Source organism: Hyposmocoma kahamanoa, unplaced genomic scaffold (genome assembly GCF_003589595.1).
Source record: "Hyposmocoma kahamanoa isolate Upper Pololo Valley unplaced genomic scaffold, ASM358959v1 63, whole genome shotgun sequence".
NCBI lineage: Eukaryota > Metazoa > Arthropoda > Insecta > Lepidoptera > Cosmopterigidae > Hyposmocoma > Hyposmocoma kahamanoa.
This window is the reverse complement of record NW_020653851.1, coordinates 23,307,670-23,334,090: the sequence shown is the minus strand read 5'-3', so window position 1 is coordinate 23,334,090 and position 26,421 is coordinate 23,307,670. Positions and strand designations below refer to the sequence as shown.

At 38.3% G+C, this 26,421-nt stretch overlaps 1 protein-coding gene across 4 annotated transcripts in view; it reads left to right on the top strand.

The window, feature by feature from the left end:
* Positions 1 to 26,421, top strand: part of LOC113230550 — a 252,997-nt gene that overhangs the window by 177,500 nt on the left and 49,076 nt on the right. For 3 of the 4 annotated variants that reach the window (XM_026464543.1, XM_026464542.1, XM_026464545.1), the window contains exons 3-14: positions 3,211 to 3,331; positions 3,508 to 3,642; positions 3,740 to 3,863; positions 3,959 to 4,086; positions 4,173 to 5,281; positions 5,431 to 5,651; positions 5,987 to 6,163; positions 6,266 to 6,417; positions 6,733 to 6,900; positions 7,411 to 7,704; positions 8,557 to 8,687; positions 12,335 to 12,473. In XM_026464543.1, coding sequence (XP_026320328.1) covers positions 3,239 to 3,331; positions 3,508 to 3,642; positions 3,740 to 3,863; positions 3,959 to 4,086; positions 4,173 to 5,281; positions 5,431 to 5,651; positions 5,987 to 6,163; positions 6,266 to 6,417; positions 6,733 to 6,900; positions 7,411 to 7,704; positions 8,557 to 8,687; positions 12,335 to 12,473 — 2,871 coding nt within the window. In that variant the 5' untranslated portion in view covers positions 3,211 to 3,238. The remainder of the gene's footprint in view (positions 1 to 3,210; positions 3,332 to 3,507; positions 3,643 to 3,739; positions 3,864 to 3,958; positions 4,087 to 4,172; positions 5,282 to 5,430; positions 5,652 to 5,986; positions 6,164 to 6,265; positions 6,418 to 6,732; positions 6,901 to 7,410; positions 7,705 to 8,556; positions 8,688 to 12,334; positions 12,474 to 26,421) is intronic. The other variant, XM_026464544.1, reaches the window with a different exon arrangement.

Below are 26,421 nucleotides of genomic sequence, written 5' to 3'. Positions count from 1 at the left end.
AACAGGCTCTCATTAAGGACCGCTTTCCTTTCCCATACATCTTACCCATACAGATTGTAGGGATGGACCACACACGTCTGTTTATGCTATTTAGTATTTGGCCTCGAGCTTTTTGAATGGATAACTATTTAAAACAATTATTTCGATTGTGAAAGCTAGTATTCTGTTAAAAATTAAACGGGAACTGTAAGATATTTGTGAGAGCGTTACTTAATGTCGTTTTGGAAAGATGTTGTTGCACCTTTGGTATAATAAAGCTACATCTGCAAATGTTTCAATTCGACTGTATTTTTTGTGTGTGTATGTTACGATTGCTCCGGCATTTGTAAACCGATGACGATGATTATTGGAAAGAGGGTACCTCAGTATTGGTCCCATTTAAATTGGAAGAAAATATTCCACCTCTAAGGATGGCAAGCTTGGGGTGAATCTGATTCCAATGAAACTTGGCAAATAGACGTAATTCCACAAACTTTTGAGGTGTGTTTTTTTTTATAAACAGTTATTACTTTTTGAAGTCGGTTAAAAATTACTCGGTCAAAACTTTTAGCAAGTACCGCCGAGTGAAAATGCAAATGGTTAATAATAATTATGAAATTATTACAATGTAAATCAATATGTGGATTAATACATTGTCATTACCGTTTCGCAAGACCTCGAAAAACATTTTTATTTGTTTATGATGGTAGAGAAGCAACGGAACGAACAAGTGGGGCGTCTGGTGGTTAACGACACGCCTATCTATAACAGTAGCAGTGCCACTTCTGAGAGCTCAGGCTTTAAATCGTAAAGATCTGCGCCCGTCTCTCTGAGACATAAGTTGATAAGTCCCATGTGCCTGTAATCTCACTCCATAACCCTTCAAAATCGGAAAGGTGCCAGCGAGAGCTCCTGTTACTAAAATAACCAATTTCATTTCATACTATCACAATGTATACCCAACTACTGGGCATGAATATCCTCTAAAGGCTATAAGGCTTCTAGTTCACCATCCCAACCCAATATAGATTGAATTCTTCATTAGTTTTTCGAGGAGTTTTAATTACCTCGTATATCCACCATCTTCGACATGGTTTCCGCACGTTCCCTTTCGCCATTAAAGTCCGTGATCGTTAATCACCTAATCTGTTCATGATTCGAAATGCCAGAGGTATATGTGCCGTAACTTACGACTTCCCTGACAGCTACCGTCATAATGTAATTTTCTATTTGAAATCTCACGTACACAAAACACCCGATTAGGCAAGGGCTTAGAAAGCCGGACTATGACTAATTGCGAAGGATTTCAATAAATTATAGCCTCAGTTGTAATTTTTAGTGGTCATAACAATAATTTACGATTAACCGTTGTTATGTTGTGACTGGTTATTGTGTGTGGTAGCTCGCGGGCGCTGTAACGAGATTGGAAAGTTTCCATTGAATATTTTACTTATTACATGATCTGTATCAAGAAATACTCTTTAACTATGTGGAAAACTAGATTAGTTTTAATTGCGCGTATTTTCTTACTTGTAAGGTACAATTTGATTACTGATTATGCTATTATTATTTTGGATATCAATTTTGGAATCGCCTGTCCCAAGGTACAAGTCCCTATCTACCGACTCGAGAGATAGGGACTTTCGGAAAGACTACCAAGACCAAGGTACGGCGAAGCCGCCAGTGATACGCCTTCACGGGCATCTCTGGCGTACCCGGACTTGAGTATGTGTGGTTAGCTGTAGGAATAGACACGTTCGTCTGCCCCAATAGCATGTGGCAGGGGTGTTCAATCCGCGCGCAGCTATCGCGTCTTAGTGGCAGTCTAGACGAGGCCCAAACGTGAGTTGCCCTTTAAGTTGGAAGCGAAGTCCGGACATTGTCGCAGGATACTGCGACCGACATTTCCGGTATTAGCCCAGAGAGCAAGTAGAGCATGAGCTAGATATTCTCTGACCCCTCCAACCACGTAGATTTCTGGAAACTGAAGAGATGCTTCGGTGTCGGGACGTGAGCGCGCTACAGCTCCGCTACCAAAAAGGAGATTTGGTAGTGGATGTTTTAGAGTCAACGACTTAGCGTTTGCAACCGTTAGTTGCGCAATGCGCAACGGGAAGTGAGAGTGCTAACAGCTGCGGTACCTATCTGGACAATATGGAGGACGCTATAGGTGCACCTGGGGGAGCTCACCCTTTTGAGAACCGAATGAAGTGTATGAAAACGGGCTGCGCTAGGGTCATAACCTGACTGAGAAGGCTCCTGTGCCGGCTTGCTTGCACATGCATTCACAGCTGGAATAAGCTTCCCCTTACCATGCCAACTCTCCTGCTCCTATACCGCCTGCGTTCAGCCGCTCTGCCAGCCACCTTTCAAGTCGTCCGTCAATCATGCCGCAAGGCGTCTTAGACCACGTTTGTCATATAGTATATCAATGTGACTAGAACCAATTAAGAAATATCTATCATCTTAAAACATTATTCATAGAGTTTATGCAACCGGCGTTATGAAGCGCTCTAACACGTTCCTTGCTAATGCGGAAGACAGGTCTAAAACAACTATTTACACGCTCATTGTATCAACAGTTTACAATCAATGAAAGTCGTCCGCGCAGTGGCATTGAAATGTAAATGATGATCTGAATCTGCGCAGTTGACAGGTGCGCGTGCGTATCGTGGCTCATTGTTAGCCAAATACGCTGTATACAGTACATTAATGGTTGTATATCTATATGGTATAGATCGTAAGTTCGTATTGAGGTGACACGTAAATTTCCCCAAATTCTATTGTCTGATAATTATAACTCATATGTTATTGTTTCAAAAGATATTTTCTATATCCAAATATATTACAGCTGTAGTGTGATACGAGTTCGCGATCGCCTAGGTGAGAGAAAAAATACTACTCTGATTATCCCTTTTTATGATTAAAAAGTGACAGGATGAACAAGTCGTGGGCCTGGTAAGCGACATGCCTGCCCATAACAGTCGCAGTGCCACTCAGAGCTTTAATCGCAAGGATGGAGCACACGTTGACAAGTCCTATATGCCTATAGTTTCACCAGCACCCTGCAAAACCGGAACGCAATAATGCCCACATTACTGTTTGGCGGCAGAAATAGGATGCAGAAATAGAAATACGAAATACTGCTGCCACTAAAACTGTAGAAAAGGGATGATATATGGTGTGATGATATGGATGACATAAAACATTGGTATCCTTATTTGTACACAGATGCCACGGCCGGTGTAGCGGCAGCGGCATGGGCCAGGCGGGCAGCCAGCTGGCCGCGGCAGTGCCGCGCTCGCGCCGTGCACTCACGCTGCCGCACGAGCCGCTCAGACACGCGCCCAAGGTAGTACTTTTAGCATAGATATATGTCAAATGCAGTGTTGTTATATAAATGCTTTTGATATTTAATTTTCTTGGGTAATCAATGCGTGTCAATCAGAATCAGTCAAAATTTAAGCTTTATTTTTTTAAACAACAGAGCACAGCGGTGTTTGACAATGATTTCGACTTCATTTACAGGTGCTGCCATCTCTGTCGGAGGCGCCGCATCTACGCAGCACCGACAACGGTGCCATCTTGCAATCGGGCGGGACCATTAGTGGTCGCAGACCTGCTTCCATCCTCGAGACTTCACGCACGCCGCATGGACATGTGGTAAGCCATAAATATCTGCTAAAGCGTTGCTCTGAGTCATTTAGATGTTAGTTTTATTAGAATTACCACTAAACAATAAACTGTTTGAATATTCCAGCACTCGAATGTATACCGGTCGCGATCAGCAGGGTCGGGCGCGCAGTCAAGCGAGCTGCGCGCCAGGGAGCGCGACCCGTTGCATCGCTCGCACACCAATCTAAACCTAAGGAGCAATGACGACGGTGAGCTCGCTTTTCAAGTCCATACCTTGCTGTTGAAATATAAGCTATTAAAGTTAAAGTCTAATTACTAATAAACTATTATGAATGCTTTGCAGGCAGCAGCATAAATAAGAGATTTGGCTCAGAGCCGGATCTAAGAGTAGAAGAAGAGCAGCAAAAATCGAGATGTAACAAACACTTCAGGAAGAAGTATCGAGCACCCCCACCGCCTGTACATAATAATGTAAGTTTCATGTACGGATGTCATATCTAAACATTGTATATATTAGAAAACACGACATTTAAAACTTTTCCGTTTATCTTTTTCAGCACCGCGAGGGTTCATCGCCAGATTCCAGCGACGGGAACGCGAGACCAGAACCCCAAAGGAAACTCAGACTATTCAAAACAAGAAACGAAACCAAAAAGATGAACGGTCACATTGAGCCCAAAGCACCGGCTTACAGAAGCTACACTGAATACAACAAGTCTTTAGATTTAACCGACAACCAGGCCTTCGAGAGACGATACAGATCGCCGTGCAAAGACAAAGAGCAGCATCTTAAGTATCCAGATAGCAAAGACATGGTGCAAACATCAGCCTCTCTCAAGAGAGAAGAACGCCTGCTTCAGGCGAGGCAAGACTTCAAAAAGTCAAGAACAGACAAAATCAGCGGGTGTAGAGCAAAGACAGCAAAAACAAATGAATCGACTGAGGCTTGGAAAACACCATTGCTTAATAGAAATTTCAGGTATTCAGACAGGTTTGTAAGAGAAGAGAGTCAACAGCCAGTACTCCGGAGAGAAAAGACTTTCGACAACACTCTGCTTTCGAACGAAAAAGAAAGCGAGTCCCCCAAAGCCATACACGAGAATAGAATGAAGGCAGTAGGACAACAACTGAAGGATAATCGGCTCAGCCCGCTAGCGGAGAGCAACAAGCCTTTGAGAAAATCTCTTCCTTCACTATTAGTCAAGGATAATGAAGAAAAAGATGAATTTCAAGCAGAACTCAAAAAGGCGACAAATAGAATAAGGAGTGAATTAGGAAGTAAAATTAATAATATTAGTGAAAACAAAACTAGTCAGAATGATAAAACGAGCGCACAGAAACCAAACCCATCGAAAACTACAGCACAGAGTAAAGTCAAAGAGTCTAGTCTAAAACCGAATAAAGTGAGTAGCAAGATCGACACTAAACCTGCCTACAGTAGAATTAGCCGGCCATTGAATAGGGTAACAGAAAAACCTAAAATCACAGCTCTACAGAACATCAATAAAGTAAGCAACAATATTCCGACAAGTAAATATAAATTCAACAGCAAAGAAAGGGCAAAGTCAATGCCTGATAGAGGACAAGCTTCTGGCAAGGAGTCGACTCCTGAACACTCACCGACTAGAAAAATTGAACCACCGAAAAATCATCATTTGCCAGATAAGTAAGTAGTAAAATGTTAATGTCACACGGTTGTATTTTATACATAGTAATTTAAAATATATTATTAGTGCTCCTTCCCCTAGAATAAACCCGCAGCATACCACGGTTACCACGCTCAAACCACTAACGCAGATGCTTTTTACATTCCAGACAAAAACCTCCCTCAAAGCAATTCTACTTCGGCATGATTGAAAGCAGACCATCAGATTCGAGGGATCACTTAAAAGATTTCCCAGGATTAGGTAGCCCTATCATTGAGGAGATCAGCAATTTCCATTTGATCGAGAAGAAACTGCTCGGGTATCATGACGAAGACGCAGAATTTGAGAAGTTCAACGCAAAGTTGAAAGAAGAATGTAAAGTTAAGAACTGTAAGTATCAGATTTGTGCAAAGTGCTTTATGCGACCAACCTATTTATTACAGATTCAAAAATAAATTGATAATTTTTCTCTTTCACCTTTTCTGTTTGTAGTCTCTGTTGCCGTTTGGTAAGGTTTAGTCTATTAGGTCTACTTTCCACTGGCGATTTCACTCAAAACACTCCTTTAACTTAGAAAAAAAGTAAAGAGCCATGCCTCACTATCTTAAGCTCAGTGATACTGTTCTATATAGCCTCGTCCAGGAATCTGACAAGAGTTAATAACATTCGTATCTACCTATTGTATTCATTCAATCAAATCTCAATTACACTCTTTTCATTCCAAGTATCATCGGAATCAGCGCTCTCATCGGAAGGCTCAGAAGGTGAAGGATCGGAAGGATCGCTGGGTATAGCGCTGCGCCTGAGACCAACTATACCGAAGAAGACCCCCGCCGTGCCAAGGTTCTCGCCAGCCGCCGCGTGGAGACAGCTTGCCAGTCTTGATGCTCATCTTGCCTCAGGTGGTTGCTGAACAATTTTTAAATCCTTCAAGTTATTATAGATCCAAGATTCATTTTATCTGCTCCATTATTTATTACTAATCAATTCTATTATCGTTATAGAAACGCAGCCATTAGCAGTAGAAACAAAAGTATCAGCGGACATAACGCCGGAGTCTTCGCCGCGATCAGAACAGTCGGCTGACAAATCCGGAGACTCAGGCATATCGGGCGATCACGCACACAGCGATCACAGGATAGACTCGCCTGGACATGTACGTTTAGAAATCTTTGATCGTTTCTTCAAGTATAGAAATCTATGACATCGAAAAACACTGACTCAAGAATTTGGCAACAAACCAATACTCTTCATCATCATCGTCGACTCATTCTATGTCCCACTGTCGGGCACGAGTGTCCTCTTAAGAATAGGTTTAAGCCATAACCTGCCACGCTGGTCTTTAAAATACCGAAAATATAATAAAATTTGTTATCGTGAGTCACTAAGCTTTCTTTATCAGACAATTTTGGTAGAAAAAGGATAATTAGGAAAAAATTAAAAGCGAAATCAACTATTGTGTTTGTCACAGGTGCCTGAATCAACAAACAACGTGTGGACTCCTCAACAAGACCTCGGTGATAGCAGTTCAGATGGCGCTGGTGGAGGTATCACTTTACACCCACAAGGCACTGTGGCCACTTACAGCCCTGGCGCTCAGCCCTTCAGTCTCTCGTTGCCAAGAGAAAATCAGGACAAGGTGAGACTGGCGATTATATTAGTGCACGGGATGTTAGGGACCTTCAGTTTCTGGGGAACTTAAGATGAAACATATTGATTTGCGCAGTAAATTTAGATGCATTTAACAAACTGTGTCACATTATCATCTTAATTCTCTGAAAACTGATGAAAGGTTTGCTTCTAGTAAGTACAGATAACAATTAATAATACTAACCGATAATCCATAGGTCCCGCCTAACCTCTCGTGTACATCAGCTGAGGAGGAGTAAAGACTGTAATTTCACTCACACTTACTAACTATATTTGCAGCACTACCATTTAGATGATAAGCTTTTTTGTAGATCACCTGCTGTATCTTCTGTTTGCTTAGTACATTATGTAATTTGCTTATCTCCTTCCATTTCTTGCTTTCAATTTTCTCAAGTTCATTTTTCATATCACCGTACAATCCAATCTTAATTTCATCTCCATTATAATCTTTATTCCTCATCAGCCCATCCTCATTTAGAGCAGCCGCAATCCCTCATAGTTTAAAGGCATGTCGTGCTTCTACGAATGCTTCCAGGGCAAACAGTTGCAGCAGGGATTCAACAGTCTTCAGAAGCTGCGCAAATCGGTATCTGGAGCACTCGGTGCAGCGTTAGGTTCTAGAAGATTCGACCTAGAACATGAGCCGATGTTACCGGAGCCTGAACAGAACTGGTTCTTGACGAAGTCGGCTCCGAACTCTTTGAGCAACCCGTTACTATTTCAACCGCCGTCAAGAGCAAAATTGAGCAATGAAGACGATATTAAAGAAGAATCATTACCGCCTACTGATAAGGTAAGCTATCAAGTTGAAGGAAATTTGTTTTCGGTAGCAATTTTCGTTCAACCTGTGAAACCCACAGTTTGGCACAGGTCTCCTTTGAGCAGAGGATTTTGGCCTTAGGTCACCTCGCTAACCCAATGCGGGTTGGGGATTTTACGCTTTTTCCAAAGATCGTGAATAGGGCTTTCATCCCGGGAATCTCAGCCTCAGAAATTTCGTAAGTCTCTACAATTTTTTGGCGTTTTCGGGACTCAAGGACGTTTGCTGCCTCGGGAATATCGAGACTTTTGAAACTTAAGTCGTTTAATTCAAAATCTACTAAACCGTCAATTATTTTTTATTTTGGCTACATGGACGTGGCCCTTGGTCCTCTACATCTGAGAATGTACTAAACGTCCTCTGTTTCTTAAATACTCATTATAAAAATTTAATAATAACTTTCATGTATCATTTTTCATTTTATAATTTTTGTTGATAAAGAACTTAATTAAAATATCATGTTTTGACTACCTAAACGCCTATAGTCCATAAGTATGGAAGTCTAGTTTTTTCCGGAATTTTCGAGACCGCGCTAAGCCTCGATTGTTTTTCCCGGGACACGAAAATGCTGTGAGAATGAAAGCCCTAGTTGTGAAGCTTCTTCGAAAGATTTCGTCACGATGTTTTCAATCGATATTTCACTATCTGCGAGAGGATTGCTACTGAACATTACAAATGTTATATGCCAGCATATGACTAGATAGATTCTAACTTTCGACCTTTCAATTGAGAAGCAACCGTTATTCTACTATACTAACACCATTTTTATTTCATTAGTGTAAGCGTTTAACCAAACATATAATATGCTAAATATACATTTCATAGGAGGACACAAGTCCCTGGAGGCCGAGTAATTCATACCTCTCATGGGGAGGGCACGTCATGTATCTGCCTCCCGCTCCGACTGCTCCTGACCAACCCCTGTCCATGCTCGGGCCAATAGACAGACCTGTAAGGTGAGTTGATATTTGTTATGTTGGTACTCCTAGCTTAAATCCAAACATGTATTATGTAAGATATAAGATAGAATCATTTAAAGGAGCAGTTCCTAGTATTGTTTTACAAACACAGAGTGTGACAGGAAGGTGTAGTCATATTAAAGTGACCTGATCTAAAAATTGTACGGATGCCAGAGGAAAACTAATCTTGTCTACTACGAGCTCTACTGACTGCATCTGAGAGACATGTGAAGGCTTTAGAAGAACATCTTACTGTTATATATGACTAAATACACGTTCACATTAAAACGTGAGTTACAAGAAAAGGACTTAATTCTCAGTCAATACAAACTTGAGAAGATGCCAATGCCATTAATTTTTGAGCATATAGGACTGAAGGCGTCATCGATAGGCAGTCCCCTCTGTCAAGATACAAGCAAAAAATCCATCGCTCAATAAACGCTACTATTATTGAATTCACCGCGTCAAGTGCTCCACGAAATGTCTTGCGCTGCGTCATACAAAATTGCAAAATCCGCCACATCTACTACGCCAAGGGTGGAATTACATTTCATATACGTGATTAATCAGTATTTAATACATATCGACACCATCACATCGATAACTTTCCGTCTCTAGCATATTCATGAGAATCGATTTTTTAAAGGCCTATTCTGCGTACAGACATGACATAAATGTGTGTTTTATCTGTGTATTAATCAAATCAAATCAAATCAAAATAATCTTTATTTCATAGGTAAGCATTATTACACTTGAAATCGTCACAATGGTTAAACTCTACCGCTCATTCGTAAGGCAGATTCCCCTGAGAAGAATGAGCAAGAAACTCTAGGGGTTGCTCTTTGTAAATAACATTTACAATATTTTTTTTATTTGAAACATCAGATTGAGACTACCTCCATGAGCTAAACGGGTTACTACCACGGATTTTTGTCATCCAAGTACGCAGAAGTTTTATAATAACCTTTAGTATAAAGTTTTTGTTTCACTATAGTTTTAAACCTCGTGAAAGGCAAATTTTGTATATCAACCGGAATCTTGTTATAGAAGCGTATACATTGCCCCTTAAATGATTGTTTGACTTTGTGAAGACGACTATCAAGAAAAGCTAGTTTATTTTTATTCCTCGTATTAATGTTATGTCTGTCACTATTTTTCATAAAGAAATTACTATTCCTTTTAACATAAATTATATTTTCATAAATGTACTGTGAGGCTAGTGTAAGAATGTTAATTTCCTTAAACTTATCTCTCAAAGATACTTTGGGGCCCAGATTGTAAATTGCCCTAACTGCACGTTTCTGCAGGACAAAGATTCTATTGATATCGGCGGCATTACCCCAAAGCAAAATGCCGTATGTCATTAGACTGTGAAAGTAGCTGAAGTAAACCAATCTAGCGGTTTCGACGTCTGAAAGTTTCCTTATTTTTTTAATCGCGTACACTACAGAGCTGAGCCGTTTTGACAACTTACTTATATGGGGACCCCATTGCAATTTAGCATCTAACGTTATACCTAGAAATACAACTGTATCCACAAGATTCAATTTTTCGTTTCTAACTACAATGTTTGTAACCGTCTCTCTAACATTGGGTAATGTAAATTTCACACAATTTGTTTTTTTCTCATTAAGAAGTAGGTTATTAACAGCAAACCAATCAACTACTTTAGATATAGCATTGTTCACATCGTCATAGGAACATTGGTGCCTTTTAACTTTAAATAATAAGGAAGTATCATCAGCAAACAATACTATCTCATGTTTTATACCCTCCATAAGGCTAGGTAAATCATTAATATAAACTAAAAACAAAAATGGGCCTAGAATTGAACCTTGAGGGACACCCATGCTAATTACAGACCCTGACGATCTCGTACCGTTAACATCGACCCTCTGTACCCTACCACGCAAATACGATTTAAGAAGGTCGAGATCACGTCCCGCCACACCATAATGGCGAAGTTTCCTGACCAGTGTATCATGGTGCACACAATCAAAAGCCTTGGAAAGGTCACAGAATACACCAATAGCATCATGTGAGACTTCCCATGCATCAAATATATGATTAATCAACTCTACACCAGCGTCGGTTGTAGAGCGACCCCGAGTGAAACCAAATTGTTTAGGAGACATTAAATTATTACTATAAAAATGTGCACACATCTGATTTAGAATAATTTTTTCAAATATTTTACTGAGAATTGGTAGTATTGATATAGGTCTGAAATTGGTGGGGTCAGAAATACTACCAGATTTGAAAAGTGGAATAACTTTACTTTGCTTATATTTTTATATTGCTTATATATTTACTTTGCTTTTATTTGTAAAAATAGGCTAGTGTTGTCGATTTTTGTTTGTGTGAGACCATAGTGACACTACTCAATATTGCATTTGAGTGCACCTGCTTGCTTGTAGTATTACGTATTACCCCCCGCCCCTCTAAAAGTGGCAGAAAGTTTTGTACGAGGCTAACAGCGCCTCCCATCCTATATACTCTAAGCATTTAGCAGTGCGTGACGGAACTAATTTTATCTTAGTAGCGCAAAGTGTTTTTGTTACAGTTGCTTAAAATGTAATACAATTTTTAAATGAGTGAATTTCTGCATCATCAACAAACATTTGCATCACAGCTTTATGCTTGCGGTCAGAGATAAAATCTAGCAGGGACGAATCAACGTTGTAGCAAGAACAATCCCCGAATTAAGAAATGCCGCCATTACCAAGACCTTTTTCAACATAACAATTTTATTTAGCGTATTTAGACATTATATCTATGCATATTTGTACATAAACTCATATACACACGCCTCTGAATTGCCGTTTATAGTCGTCACAGTGTAAGAGTCCCAATTTAACAGGTAAGGAAGACGATAGTATGTAGGTAACTTTGAATTCAATCAACGAATCAGTAAACAAACAATTTTTAACTTATTGGGTTTAAAAATATATATGATAGAACATATTTTAAGTAGTATTTTAGCAATCAAAATTTTGAGCCAGTCCGAAACGACTTAAAAACAGTTACAGCCTGAATCTGCATTTTTTAAAATAATAGATGGTGACGCTATAACAAGAAAAAAATTTATAAACCTTCGATGGCTCATGGGGAGCTCCGAGATAGGAAGAAAAGCCGTGCTACCACCAACCTTTGAATCTAGACTCGGTTCACCTCGTTACATGCGGCCGACCACCAACAACGCCACCATGAGAATCTTTCGTACACATCTCAATGCCGGGCGAGGAATGCGGATAATTAATAAAAAAATTGAGATAGTGCAGATGCGGATTTTTCCAGTTCAAATGTTGTAACGTCACACTATTTTCAAAGTCATTGGCGGTTGATGCGGCTTTGACGTAGCACGAATTGAGATGGGAATGGAAAAGGAGATGCAAGCTCAGACAAACTATCTGGCGTTACCAATAGTGTTGTAACCAATTAATTGAAATTTTAGCTGTACACTACACAGCCTTTTTAGCTGTAGATATTTATTGTTTAATCTGCTTTGATTTATCTGTTCCATGTGCCCAAACTGTCACTATATCCTCTTTCAAACCACATCGTTCAAGGATCGCACTATTCTTGCCTCCATCTACACATTTATTTTTAAATGAAACTTCTAATCTTATCGTATTGTCTCGCAGAAGCAAATCCAGCGGCTGTCTAGAAGTGGCGGCTCGGGCGGCGCGTGCGGCCCTCGCTAACGAGATGCGTGAACGGGAGCGGTCAGCTTCGCCTGATGTTGCACGCGCGCTACCGGCCCGAGTGGAACCCGTTACCAATGTAAGTACCATTAAAAGTATACGATCATGATGTACGGACAACGGCACATCAGCCTACACATTTTTGTTCGAAAATCGCCTCCATTGCAACGGAACAAGATACGTCAATGTGTAGCTTGATGTGCTGGCGTGTGTACATGTTTGAAATAGAGTTGGTGGACTGATCAATTATAACTTCAATGCATTAGGATTGCCGAACGTGGGTTTGGTAAATAAAGATTACTTTAGTAAGTTCTCGACATGTGCACCGCGTCGTCGCTGATAAACTTGACAGGCGTGACGACAATTTGTTTTGTTTTAATAAACTTACTAAGTTTACTAAGTTTAGTAACAGCAGGAATATAATTTAAAAATAATTGATAAAAATAAAACTTTTAAAAATTAAATATTAAAAACAAGTAATCATTAATAAATAACTAAATTGCATTCAAAATATAAAATAATGTGTTTTGGGAATTAGGAATCAGGTTCGTCTTCTCAATCAGAAACCCATCTGATTTCGAGAGATTTGAATCAAAATCAGGACGCAGGAGCTCAGAGATGGCAACACCTTGAAAACGAGTGTGCAAGTCATTTGACCACGGAGGTCATCGAATATTTCGTCTTATTTGTATTCCCCTATTTCCTGAAAGCTACAATTTTGGGCTATTAAAGGCTGGGGTGAGTTGGCATGTAAATAGTAGACAAAAGCGTAATATCAGAGGAAGTTATAGCCAAGCGTTCGTCTCTATTACATAAAAAATAGAGGATAAATTAAATAAATAAAATGTTTCCCTATTAATTTATTTATATTTTAAAAATGGACTGATCGCTTACAAAGTAGCACGTATCGCATACTGTTCCTCATAGACCAAAATTAGACAAGGCCTATAATTTACCCCGAAATCCCATCGGTTGTTCCCTCCACCGGCTTGTAGAACCAATGTCATTGAACATGCTGTTTCTCGTGTTCGCTGCACTCGTAACAATTTGTTATGCTGCTATACCTGACCTCGTTATACATTTTGATTCCCTTGCAAAGTACAAGGCCGTTATTGTGAAATTCATATTTGGAATCTCATTGGAGTCATTTGTTTTTTGTTTGTTTTTTAATTTCATTGGGTTTAGTATTTATGTTCTCAATTAGCAGTGAATTAACTTAGTCTCGAATACTTTTCAGTGACTAACGTTGTTTTCTTAATTTGCTTGCGTATCAACTTGACTCGTCATGAGTTACTTAAATATTTATATGCACATGCTGTTGGTGTTCCTAATAGTGTTGTTTTTTTTTTTAAATTTTGGGTAGATGCCTACTAGCCCTAAGTAGGGCTCTACTTAAAGGAAGATAAATATGACTCAATTGTATAGGTAATAAAACTAAATAAAGAATTATGTGATAACATGACACTCGAAAATTCAAACTGACAACCCTAAACACTAAGCGGAATTTCGCTTCTCTACCGAAACGCAGCAGTCTTTCTTTTTTTTTCTTATTTTAATTTTGCGATTGCATATTTTTTCCATAGAGAACATACTAACCTTTGTCATCAATTATATCAGGTTATAGATCGAAATTTGGAAATTCGGACCTCATCATGCCCTCTACAATTGTATTTGTTATACTAGTTACAAATTTCATGCATATCCGTTGAGAAACTTTATTTTTAATTATGCGATTTTAGTAAACGCCAAGAAAACTTTGCCCGTTGCGCTTTGATAATATTCTAAAGTATTCTTACTCTGAACTATTTATCCCACGACAAAAAGATAGGAGATCCAAGTGCTCTTGACAGCGACACGCCCATCTATAAAGCTCAGGCCACACAGACGCGGTACGGCGAGACAAGCGGTCCGGGGGCGGACTTGCGGGAAGCGAATGTGTACCGGGGCCTTGTCACACAGCAGTCCACGATGCGAAGGCCGCCGATGGTACACTCAAAAGCAATCACGTTTCATTTTTACTTCGATTTCAAAGAATAGACTATATCGCTGTCGGATAATATTCAAGAAAAATATCGTTCTTTTATTCGCGTTATGGAAGTAACGGGAAAGAGATTTTGGTCGAATTCATACTCAAACTTAATAAAAATACGCTCAATAGTTGTAAAAAACACAACGTGCAATCCCGCGGAAGTCCCGCTCCTGGACCGCGCCCCGCCGTTGCCGCTTTGTGTTGTTCAGTTGCATGGCACTCGATAGTAATAATAAATATCTTTATTTATCTCCACAATAGAAAACAAAGGAACATTACGTAGAGAAATATATTGATAATGCGTGTGTAATATATGTGTAATGGGGGAGACAGCTTTGCGCCCGCATCCGCCCCGCGTTCGCCCCGGACATCTATTTGTCATAGTGTTCGGACCAGGCGCGCGCCGCCCCGCCACGCGGTTTCAATGTTAGCAAGGCGCATAAGAATTCGAATATTGCAAAAATTCTCGGTTCCGAAACGCTCCCGCTACCGCCTCAGAGCATTACAGTTGCCTTGCCACTCAAAACATTACATCGCAAAGATCTGGGGGCACTGACACTACGCGCGCCACCCTAAGACATGAAGTTTACAAGTCCAATGTCCTTATAGTTACTTAAATTATAAGCGTTAATTTGATAATAAGTGAACTTATCAAAAACTTTTATCTCGATAAAGAGTTACTTAATTCTTTCTAGTAACTTCTGTACCTCAATTTAGTAATCACGCACTTAAACCGACAATTGCGCAACCCAGTTCATCTGTCTGTTCGTTTCGCATCTAATGTGAAATCTGTCTTTGTGCAGTCCCAGGACGATCACTCACGACATTAATGCTTATCTCACGTCCGTTGATAAGTATAACCTCGCTCTTTGCTATATTGTCAGCGGGGGATTGGGCTTAAGGCTGGAAGCTTAACTACATGAGAACAATGGTTACACAGAGTAACAGCAAACTATAAAATTTTTAATTTTTCAATGACGTTTTCCATTTTCATATTACATACGCTTTGCCATAATTTCTCCTAATGTTAAGCGATGATGTCACCGATGGTTGAATACCATTCTTCACTTTAGACTCAAATAGCCGCAAATTGTAGATTTCAAAAACAAGACCCGGTAGTGTATTCCATAAGCATTATAAAGAAGGCAGCTGAGCGCTTCATGCGGTTTTGTGTTATCCATGACATAAGAGTACTATTCAGGAGTTTCTGGAAGATCGAGTAACGTTGGAACTAAAATCCATGTGAAGCTGTAGTTTTGGAAGTTTCATCCAAAACATTCCTTGTGATTGGAGTTTCCAAAGTGTTCTCTAGCATACGAATTGCTTTTCCTAAGAATTTCGTAGCAATAGAGCTCCTTGTGAAAGAGCTTGTCCATAGAAAAACTGCCACCACATCTATTTCTGCCGCTAAGGTATAATGTGAGCATTATTGCGTTCCAATTTTGAAGGGTGCTGGTGAAATTACAGGCACATGGAACTTGTGTCAACTACAACTTATGTCTCAGGGTGACGGGCGCAGTGGCATTGCAACTGCTATGGACAGGCGTATCTGTTACCGCCAGACGCACGACTTGTTCATCTCATAGCTTGGTATCATAAAAAAAAATACAAGTGAAGTCAAAGAACTCGAACGAAATTTTAAGTTTTCTGAACTTCTTTTATTTGGCTCATTCTTTCGTCTTCTTTTTTCAAACATCATCGATTCTGTTAGAATCGATTGCCTATTTATAACTATGTTATTTATATCTACATGAAATCTGATACATAAAATATTTAATAACGTTCGACATCTCGAAGTAGAGAACAACTAAGTCCGCCACTGTACTTTTAGATTAAGTAACCAATCACTATAACGATAGACACAAATGTGTGTTACCTCTAGTTTGTAACGTTAATAGTGGCAGTAATTGAATCACCGAAGGTTAGTACAGTGTTCCTTCTACGGAGATGGATTATATTTTGCTGAGTTATGACCCCTTGACAGTTGCGGTCAATCTTTATTGTTTTGTCTTGACGGTCAAGTTTGTTTATCGTAAGGTTATTTTTTGTCGGTCATTTATCACTTTTAATGCTTTGTAGTGTGTTTGTTCTCGTTTATACTACCTACCTTACTTATGCTATCGTCGTAATTGCAATTTGTTTAATTACTACGTTAGACAATTGTAGCAATGATGATTATAAAAAAGTCTCCTTATGTTACGCTCTTCTGTCGCTCGTTTAGTTTGAACCAATTCCCATTTCTCATTTCATCGCCTTCGTTCTCGTCAACATCTATTTTGAAATCTTCAATGCATCATAAAGCATTTTTTTGTTGTCAATGTTCAATGGTAAAACCGCAAAGTTTTTTGTCACCGCACAAATGTGTTACACTAACTTTGATTTCCTCGTGGCGACATGTGGCATTCCCACGCTCAAGATGCACAATGGATGCTAAACAAATCTGACTTCAATAGAGCTGTCTCATTGAGCTGCTACTAAATATTTGGGTAACAGCTATCTTTACCGGTCACAAGTCATATGATTTTATGAATCTTATGAAAATCAGTATTGCTATTAAGTAACAGTAGAGCTATTTTAAAAGATTTCGTTCAGATAACCACTGCCACCTTACTAATTTCTGCCAAGCACTAATGTTAGCATTACTGCGCTCAATTTTGATATGTAAGTTTGAAGTGTAAGACAATTATTTCAGGTACGTGTATCTTGTTCGACGTGTTCGTCCTATCAATTCGTATCGTTAAAACAAGTATTGGTATTTCAAAATATTATCCTGTTCTCCTATAATCTGCATAGAATCGTCTCTTATTCCAAGGTTTATTTACAAAGTACTAGTTTGAAGTAAAAACTTATTTCTACTTATTTACATTCTCATATGTCATCTGTTTAAGATTGTTACTCGAAAATGTTACCTGTTATTATGATTATTAATTTCAACACTAGTAATTTAGCTTCCGCAACTTTTTGTCGTGGGATTAAACATTTTCGGAGTAGGAACATTAAGATTAATATCTTCATCAGCAAATGTAAAGAGAATAGAATATGATATTCGAGGCCGTCGCTGCAGTTTGCGCTTCCGCGGGTCTAGTTTATTACTCAAGTTGTTTGCTCTCGATTACACAATCGAGTCATATTTCATGATTCGCTAAGTATATTACGTGGACTCTGTTTGATTTTGCATCATCATTGTAGAAATTTATATACTATGTAACTGATTAGATCTATGAGAAAGTATGCAGCTTTCCATGTAAAGTGCACAAATCAAAGCCGTTGCAAAAAAAAATCAGATTCTTCCCAATACTAAAAATGTATTCAAGTAGAGTATCATCGCCATCAACCTGTTATGCGTCCCGCTGCTAGGCACGGGGCTCTTGTAAAACCAGGGTTTAGGCCAGACTTCTACGATGGTATATGCTACTAAGTCTCTTGGATTCATAATGCGTAACTCAGTTTGTTTTTCAAAGCCAAAAACTCTACGGATACTATATTGTACATATGTTCGTAGTAAGTTAGAATATGCCTCCCAAGTTTGGAATCCGATGTACCAGGTCTATATTGACAGAGTAGAACGAGTTCAAAATAAATTTATTAAATTCTTGTGTTATAAAATGGGTAAGTCTTATAATTCATTGGGTTAGTTGCGTCTCTGTAAAGATCAGCGTCTATTACCATTATATGATCGCAGAAAAATCTGTGATATAATGTATCTTTTAAATATTATAAACGGCAAGGTTGATTGCATTGACTTATTGGGTGAACTCTCATTTAATGTTCCAACACGTTCCATGAGACACTACCACCCTCTTGTAGTTCCCATAGCGAGGACAAACTATAGACAGAATAGTTTTATATGTAGAGCTAGTAGGAGTTTAAATGGTGTGCTAAGTGACTATGACCTGGATGTAGATATATTTAATTGTAACATTGATGCACTAAAATGTAAAATAACAGATATATTAATTAATTTAATTGAATAACATGTGGTTGTTGACGCACGTATGGGATTGCTGTATTTATTAGTATTTAGTAGTATTTATTAGTTTTATTAGTCCAATGCTCGTGTTTAACTAACTTGTAGCTATAAGTGAAAACCTGTAATTGGCTTTATGTTTTTATTGCTGTTTCCTACTAAATGTTTATAGCTGTTGGTTTTCCATGAATAAATAAATAAATAAATAAATAAATGTTTTCCGCCACCGATAGCGAGAGGTCACAGAAATTCCAGCCTTTCAATGAAAAACAGCCATTTTCCCACTTGGCAACGTTAACTACATGTATTTGTTTATTTTAACACTATTGCACATAAATAGTACAAATAGCTGACTTAATGATATAAAGCATTCTCTACCAGCCAACTGGAAGGCTGGGTTCAGAATAATTAAAAAGGGTGCATAACATGATAAACGAAATCAGATAGGATCAATACTTTTTAATGAAGTGTCTGGAATCGCAGCGTACTTAATGCAAATGTTAATTTTTGCAACAATAAACAGACCTCACGAAAGTTCCTGTGGTTGAAAGGAGTTCCAAAGACTACAAAAATTAAAATTTCGACTAAAGAACTCAAACAAACATGGCGTCTAATACGACAACCGTCTATGGTGTATCCGGTTATCATAAGACCAACTTTTAAAACACAATTGACGACAATTGCTATTGGTATATTGCTTCTATAGTAATAAAGAACATTTAAAATAATTTCAATTAAGTATTGAGACCAAATGTGAAGTTTAATTAATATTTGCACACCTGCTTGCGGCTTGAATACACTGTAACTTAATTATACTTAAATTGTGGCAAATTAAATTGTAATATTCTATTGTATTCCCTTGCACGTCTACTATAGATAAGCGCGTTAACGCTTAAGGCGACGTATTTCAACGCGAGCCTACATTTTAGGAGGTGAGGTGTGGGGGACCGAAAATTTTTACATTTGAAAACGTCATTTTTTTTAAACTACTGCTCATTCACTGTGCCGACTTCCCTGAGAAGAACGAGTAAGAAACTATAGGGATTGCTCTTTTCAAATAAACTTAAATGCTATAGAATACATTTTGAATTATATTTGTGTGGAATCTAGATTCATGTTGTCTTTCCATATATCTTTAACTAACACACAATTTTATAATATGACTTTTCAATTAAAATACTTTTAATGTAAGCAAATAGTAAACTTAATATATGCTCCGGAATCTTATTGTAAAAACGTATACTGTTCCCCGTACAAGAATCGTTTACCTTAGTTAAACAAAATCATGGTACCATGAGTTTGGACTTACTTCTAAGGTTAATATTATGGATATCTTCTTTCTTAACGAAATTATGTATATTTTTACAAAATATTTGAGTAAATGTAATCATGATACCAGTCTCCTAAAATTTTTCCACGAGAGAAACTGAAGCACCTAAACGGTACACAGAACGAATTGCTCGTTTTTGCAACACAAATTCGTTTTATCCTCCCGTTACTCGCCGTAAAGACTTCGTCAAATGTCTACACGATTATTATTCATGATAAGTAACGAATCTGAACCCATGACATGTAACATTGGCTGTGGACGATTCGTACACCGCCAGAAGCCTTGTAAGTCGTGATGTGGCCTTCGATTGGGCCAGTGTTTAGCGGTAGTACATGGTTTTTGATGACTCAATTGGGAATAATCAGAGTCATTGTGCAAAAGATGACGGAATTTCAATTTTAAGAGTCAATAGTTATCGAAATCAGAGCCAACTTCGGATTTCTTATTTCTTTTTTTTTTAAGATTCTGCCTCAGAAATAAGTATCTACTATAAGAATAAATAGAATAGAATAGAATTATTTATTTCGGACCATGATTCATAATAATGTTAGTAATACAGTAAATTTTTCTTACGTGCTATGGTTAGTACAATACAAAATTACTTAATTTTAGTGAAAAGTGAGTCTAGACCACTACCCTAAGCACGTGTAGTTGCACCCAATGTAGTTGGTAGCAGTCCAGCCTGTTGGCAACAACGGCTAGGATGCTATTAGCGCTGCCGTGCACACGAGTGAGGCAGCCTTCTTGGGCATAATGGCATGAAAGCCATCTGTGTGCGCCTCCGTGAACATGCCGGATACACTACAGTGTCGCGGCAGCCCCATCAGCATCCTAAAAGCGTTGTTATATTGCACCCTTAATGTATTCAGGGTTCTTTACTTCACCCACAGGCTGCTTGTGTAAAAGTTTTGGCAATATGCTTTAAATAATGAAATCTTTACATCTTTGGTACAACGAGCAAACCTGCGGGCGAGCATATTACATCTAACAGACAGGGCCCTCCTCTCCCTCTCCATGTCGGCACTATCATGCAAGTTATCGGTTACCCAGTGACCCAGGTACTTAAATTGAGAGACACGACTTATCTCACTACCATGGAGAAACACCGGCGGCACAGTTCCAACAGAACCTGCCTTCGAATTAAAAACTAGGAGCTCGGTCTTTTTCGTGTCATACCTGAGTCCATGGGCTTCCGCATATGTCTCACATATCCTGAGCAGCTTACCAAGTGCACTGATCGCAGGAGTCAACAGCAACCCACTTTGGCTCTGCTAAGTTCCACGATCAATGCATTAATATACAGGTTGAAAAGCTTCGGCGATGTAACCCCCCCTTGTCTCACCCCACATTTCAACCTGTAATCTTTTGAATACACTCCCGCTCATCTAACACTGTTAGTCTGATTTTCGTACCAGTAGCGGAACAACCCAGTGACTACGGAAAAATCCGGGAGATCCGTCTCACAGCGCAGCTTCTGCCATAGCACGTCATATGAGACAAGGTCGAAAGCCTTTGCGAGGTCGAGGAAACACGCATACACGGGTGTCCTTCTTTTTGTGTAATACTGAACTGTATGCTTGAGGCATAATACCGCGCTCTCTGTGGATAGTCCGGGCCTGAATCCGAACTGTGCGTCATGCAAGTCTAGGTGTTTCGTTAAAATGCGATCAAGCAAGCAGTCCAATATTTTAGCTGTTATAGTGGCTAACGATATTGGCCTATAGTAAATAAAAGAATTTACTAATTTGCGTAAATTTACTTGCATATTTGATGACCTCAGTGGCTCAGCGCAGGATGAGGAGGTCCCGGGTTCGATTTCTATTGCGACCAATTTGGATAAAGAGCTTTTATAAATGGCAAAAAAACTTTTCCAGGTAATTAGTATGGCTATCTGACATATTGTTATTATTACAATCTACCTTCTTTTTTACCTAAGAAGCTTTGATTTGGCAAAGCAGAGTCATTATTGTCAACTACCTCTGTGGCCGAACAGTTACCACGTTAGTCAGCCACGCAGAGATCCCGGGTTCGATTCCCGGGTTAGGAGAGACCTGTACGCCCCACCACTATGCACGGGTCTCCTCTAAGGAGAAGGTTTAAACCATAATCTGTCACGCTGATCCAGTACAAGTTGTGGACTTCGCGCGTCTTCTAAGGGCTGTGTACCTTAGATATGCAGGTTTCATAAACATTTTATTATATAACATACATACATATCATCACGCGTGTCTCCCTCTCCGGTAAGCAGAGACTATGGACCTGCACATGTTACGCTCTCGACAAACCTCCTTGGCCTCCTCCACTTCCATCAAGTCTCTTCATACGTGCCATTATTGGTTATTATAATACTCTATAAGTACAATTAAAATCATTTGCTTGAATTTACATAAATACGGTCATTGTGTATTATATTCTAAAATTATACACCTTATTTGACATTCAACAAACGGGGCTATTGTAAGACATTCTCATTCAGAACGTACTTGTCGGAATACTAAATCAGTGTACGAAGTTGCGATTGTTTAAAATGGTTTTTATGATCCCAAATCGATACAGTTAGGGACATTAACATTCTGCAGTTACGTAATTTCACTTGCCGATGCGAGGAATATATAGATTTTAAACTGAATGGAATAAGGAATACGCAATGAAATAGGCTTATCTTCTGAATCTGTGTTGTTTGAGAGATAAGTTTATAAAAAGTAACATTCTTACACCAGGGTCACAATATATTTATGAAAATGTAATTTATGATAAGAAGAATAGTCTTTTTTTTACCGACTTCAAAATGGAGGAGGTTCTCAATTCGACTGTATGTTCTTTTTCTTTTTTGTTTTTTTTTTTGTATGTATGTTACGCGATAACTCCGGTATTTGTGAACCGATTTTCATGATTCTTTTTTTGTTGGAAAGGGGGTATTTCCATAGTGGTCCCATTTCATTTTGAAGAAAATCATCCACCTCAAAGGGTGGCTGTTCACGCATGAAGATTCATTTTTATAAATAGCGCCTAACTTTAATTTAGGAGCAATTACTTTTACCAATATTTAGTTGATTTTGCTATTTCTCCAATTCAAGGCGTTTTTCTCTTGATATACTTTGAGTAGTGTCGTAGTGAGAACCTATTTTTATTATCTCCAGTATCAAGTCCTGTATAGTGGCGAACTAGGGGATATTTCAATGAAACTTAGCAAATAGACGTAATTCCACGTGCTTTTGAGGTCGGTTTTTTTAGTACTCTGTACTGAGATTATTATGAAAAATAGTCACAGGCATAACATTGAGAGTCTATACAACCTCAAATGTCTTTGGTTGATTTCGCATAACAGTGAAAGTGTTGAGTCAATCACTTTAAAAAAGTTGTTACATAGTAAAATTGTACACGGATTACCATAGGGTGTGAAAACACATTCCTAAAAATTTTCACTATACAAAAAAATACACAATCTTACCTTGAAATTTTACAAGAAAACTACTGTATTCAATAGGTACTTTATACATACCAATATTTCTTTTTATATATCAACTGAACTAAATAGAACACGTAATACGATGTACTACGGTTTAATTTCGTTTGTAAAAAAAATAAATTCGACTCTCAAATAAAAATAAAGTAGCTGTTCTTGATAGTGGTCTTCACAAAGTCACAAATTCATTTAAGGGATAATGTATACGCTTGTAATGTATATGGTTTGGTATTTTTCATTAAAATTTGGTATTTTTCAGTAACTTTCTGCGGTCATGAGTTTAATTTAATAAAAAACTATAGAGAATGACTAATTAAATAAAGTTCTTCAGCCTATGTAAGATTTGATCTTCAATACTGGTTGTCTCGACCTAAGATGTTTGAAATAAATATTGTAAATTATAAATGTGTACAAATCTTTCTTTACAAAGAGCAACCACTAGAGTTTCTTTCTCATTCTTCTCAGGGGAATCTGCCTTACGTATAGCTGATGCAGAGCTCCTTGAGAAATAATTCGTCTAGGGAAGTACTGCCACAGCATTACTGCGTTTCGGTTTGAAAGGGTAACGTTGCTGGTGAAACTACAGGTACATGGGACTTGTCAACTTATGTCTCAGGGTAACGGGCGCATTTGCCATGCCCCTGAGAGATCTTTGTAATTTAAAGCTTATATTTTGTTATAAGTATTAATACAAAGACCGAACACACAAAAAAAATCCCTTCGATCCGGCCGGATTCGAACCGACGTCTACCATACATAGCATACCGTTCTCTGGCACGGTCTAGCCTCTGCGCTATACCAACTAAGCCACGGAACGAACCAGCGGACCTCACGAATTTTTCTATGTGCTTGCGTCGTATCTTTGTATTTGGTTTTTCAACGACTTCTTAGCCGTAGCGCCGTCTATGAGAAATGTGTGATATTTCACCACCCAGTTAGATACCTTTACAGCTATCAGCCCCGGCTAGAGATGTCGCTATTCATTGTATTTAAATTTTTATTGAAATGATATTCAATTATTTTATGTGAAATTACTCCACTAGTTTGTTATAATTATTAATACAAAAATCGAACACTCTGAAAAAATCTTTCGATCCGGCCGAATTAGAACCTACGTCAGCCCTTAGACAGAAAGTCTGAGTTCAGACTAATTTCATAAGTACCTTTACCCTTCAGAACCGGAACGAAGTGCTTGGCGGCAAAAATAGACAATATAGCAGTACTTCCCTGGACGGTCTCTTTCACAAAAAGCTCTACTGCTATTTTTGATTCACTTAACAATGCCAATGTCCACTTAAAACGAGATCGTATAAATATATAAATAGATCGTATTATTGCCTGTATATCGATGTAAAACAACAGCATTATATAGATTTTGCTAAATATTTATGTATGGTATGCGCATTTTATTTATGCATTTTTATTTACGTAGCTGCAGGTTTTCGTGTTATTGACGTCTTACGGCGCATGACGTTGTAGAGGAAAATATTTTCCTTACACAGCTTGTCAAAGTTCTACAGAGGTTCATCTCTATTCATATTTTACTGAACCTGATTTTCAGCAATTAGCTAAAATGTGCTTGACCAATGTCAAAGTCAAATAATCATTTATTCCATAGGTAAAATTTTTACACTTGAAAACGTAATTTTTTTAAGCTACTGCTCGTTCACTACGCTGACCTCCCTGAGAAGAACTAGCAAGAAACTCTAGGGATTGCTCTTTTCACATAAACTTAAATGCTATGGAATACCTACACTTTGAATCATAATTGTGTGGAATCTAGACTCTTGTTGTCTTTCCATACTTCTTTTTCTAAAACATACTCTTCAATTTTGCAATATGACTTTTCAATTAAAATACTTTTAATGTAAGTTTTAAACTTAGGAAATGATAATCTTAATATATTCTCCGGAATCTCATTAAAACGTAAAACGAAATCGTGGTACTATGAGTTTGGACTTAGTTCTAAGGTTAATATTATGAATATCTTCTTAATGAAATTATATATATTTTTACCTACCTCTACCTCTGACCTCTAAACACTTTTAATATATGTATGTATTTGCTCGTAATTATCTCTTTTTTTGATTAGTAATAACTTCTACATTTATTTCCTTTCATTGGTGCTGGCTGAAAACCACTAAAACCGCCTAAAAACTTTTACAAGTTTACTCAGTGCCCTCTCACAGCTCTGACAAAAAATTTGTGTTTCTACTTCTGTATTTACTCTGCTCATATGTCATTTAAGTTGTTTTCATCATTTGTATCCTTAGTATGCGCTCTATAAAACCTTTTGGTTACATATACCGTATCAAGTGACCACGTAACAAAATTAATAAAGGTGATGAAGAAATTATACTATTTGGTATTAAGTAGTCTGTGAACAAAGGTAGGGAGGATGCTTTACAACGCACAGCAGCGCGCCGTGTCGTCTGCGCATCGACCACGTGTATGAGCGCACCTGTCCCGTGCGCACGCGCCGATAGAACGTCTTCGCTATTGTTTTTAAAGTTTTTACCGCCTTGTCTAGCGAGTTGTGGACCGCACGTCAAAGTGATACGGTTAGTTGATTGTTTATTTATTAATTTTTTAACAGTTTTTGTTTATTGTTTAAATTGTTTTATAGAATTTAAATGACGTTCGTAGAAATGTTTGTTTTATAGTGATCCGAGATAAATTGGAAATGGAATTGTCCGTAGTAAAAGTGAACATAAATTTACCCGGACATCGAAGACAAACCGATGGTTAATCAATTTTAAAGTATAAGTGTTAGACTATAAAAAGAGCACCTATTTATTACTAGGTTATATAGGTCGAAATTTAAATTACTTTAAAAACTAATTAAATAACAATGTGCTAGACAACCACACCAACTACCTGATCTCGAAGCAATTCGCTCCGAAACACGAACCAGAACACCTGGACCAGAACTAATTCAGAAAAGTTTGTCTCACAAATTGGTCCTACCGGGAGTCAAAACCTCTTCATTCAACGTCCACATTGGACAATCGAGTTCGACCAACATTTATATTCTACGCTACCTCTCTACACTAACGAAAATTAATTTAATTTACTGCCTCCATTGCTGAACGGTTACCATGCTGGTTTGCCAAATTCAATTGTTCCGAATTCAATTCCCGAGCGGGGAGAAGTATTTGTGTGGCCTATATTTATTTCTCTCTCATGAATTTGGGTGTAATTTGTGGTTGTCTATGTGTGTGTCCATAACACCCGC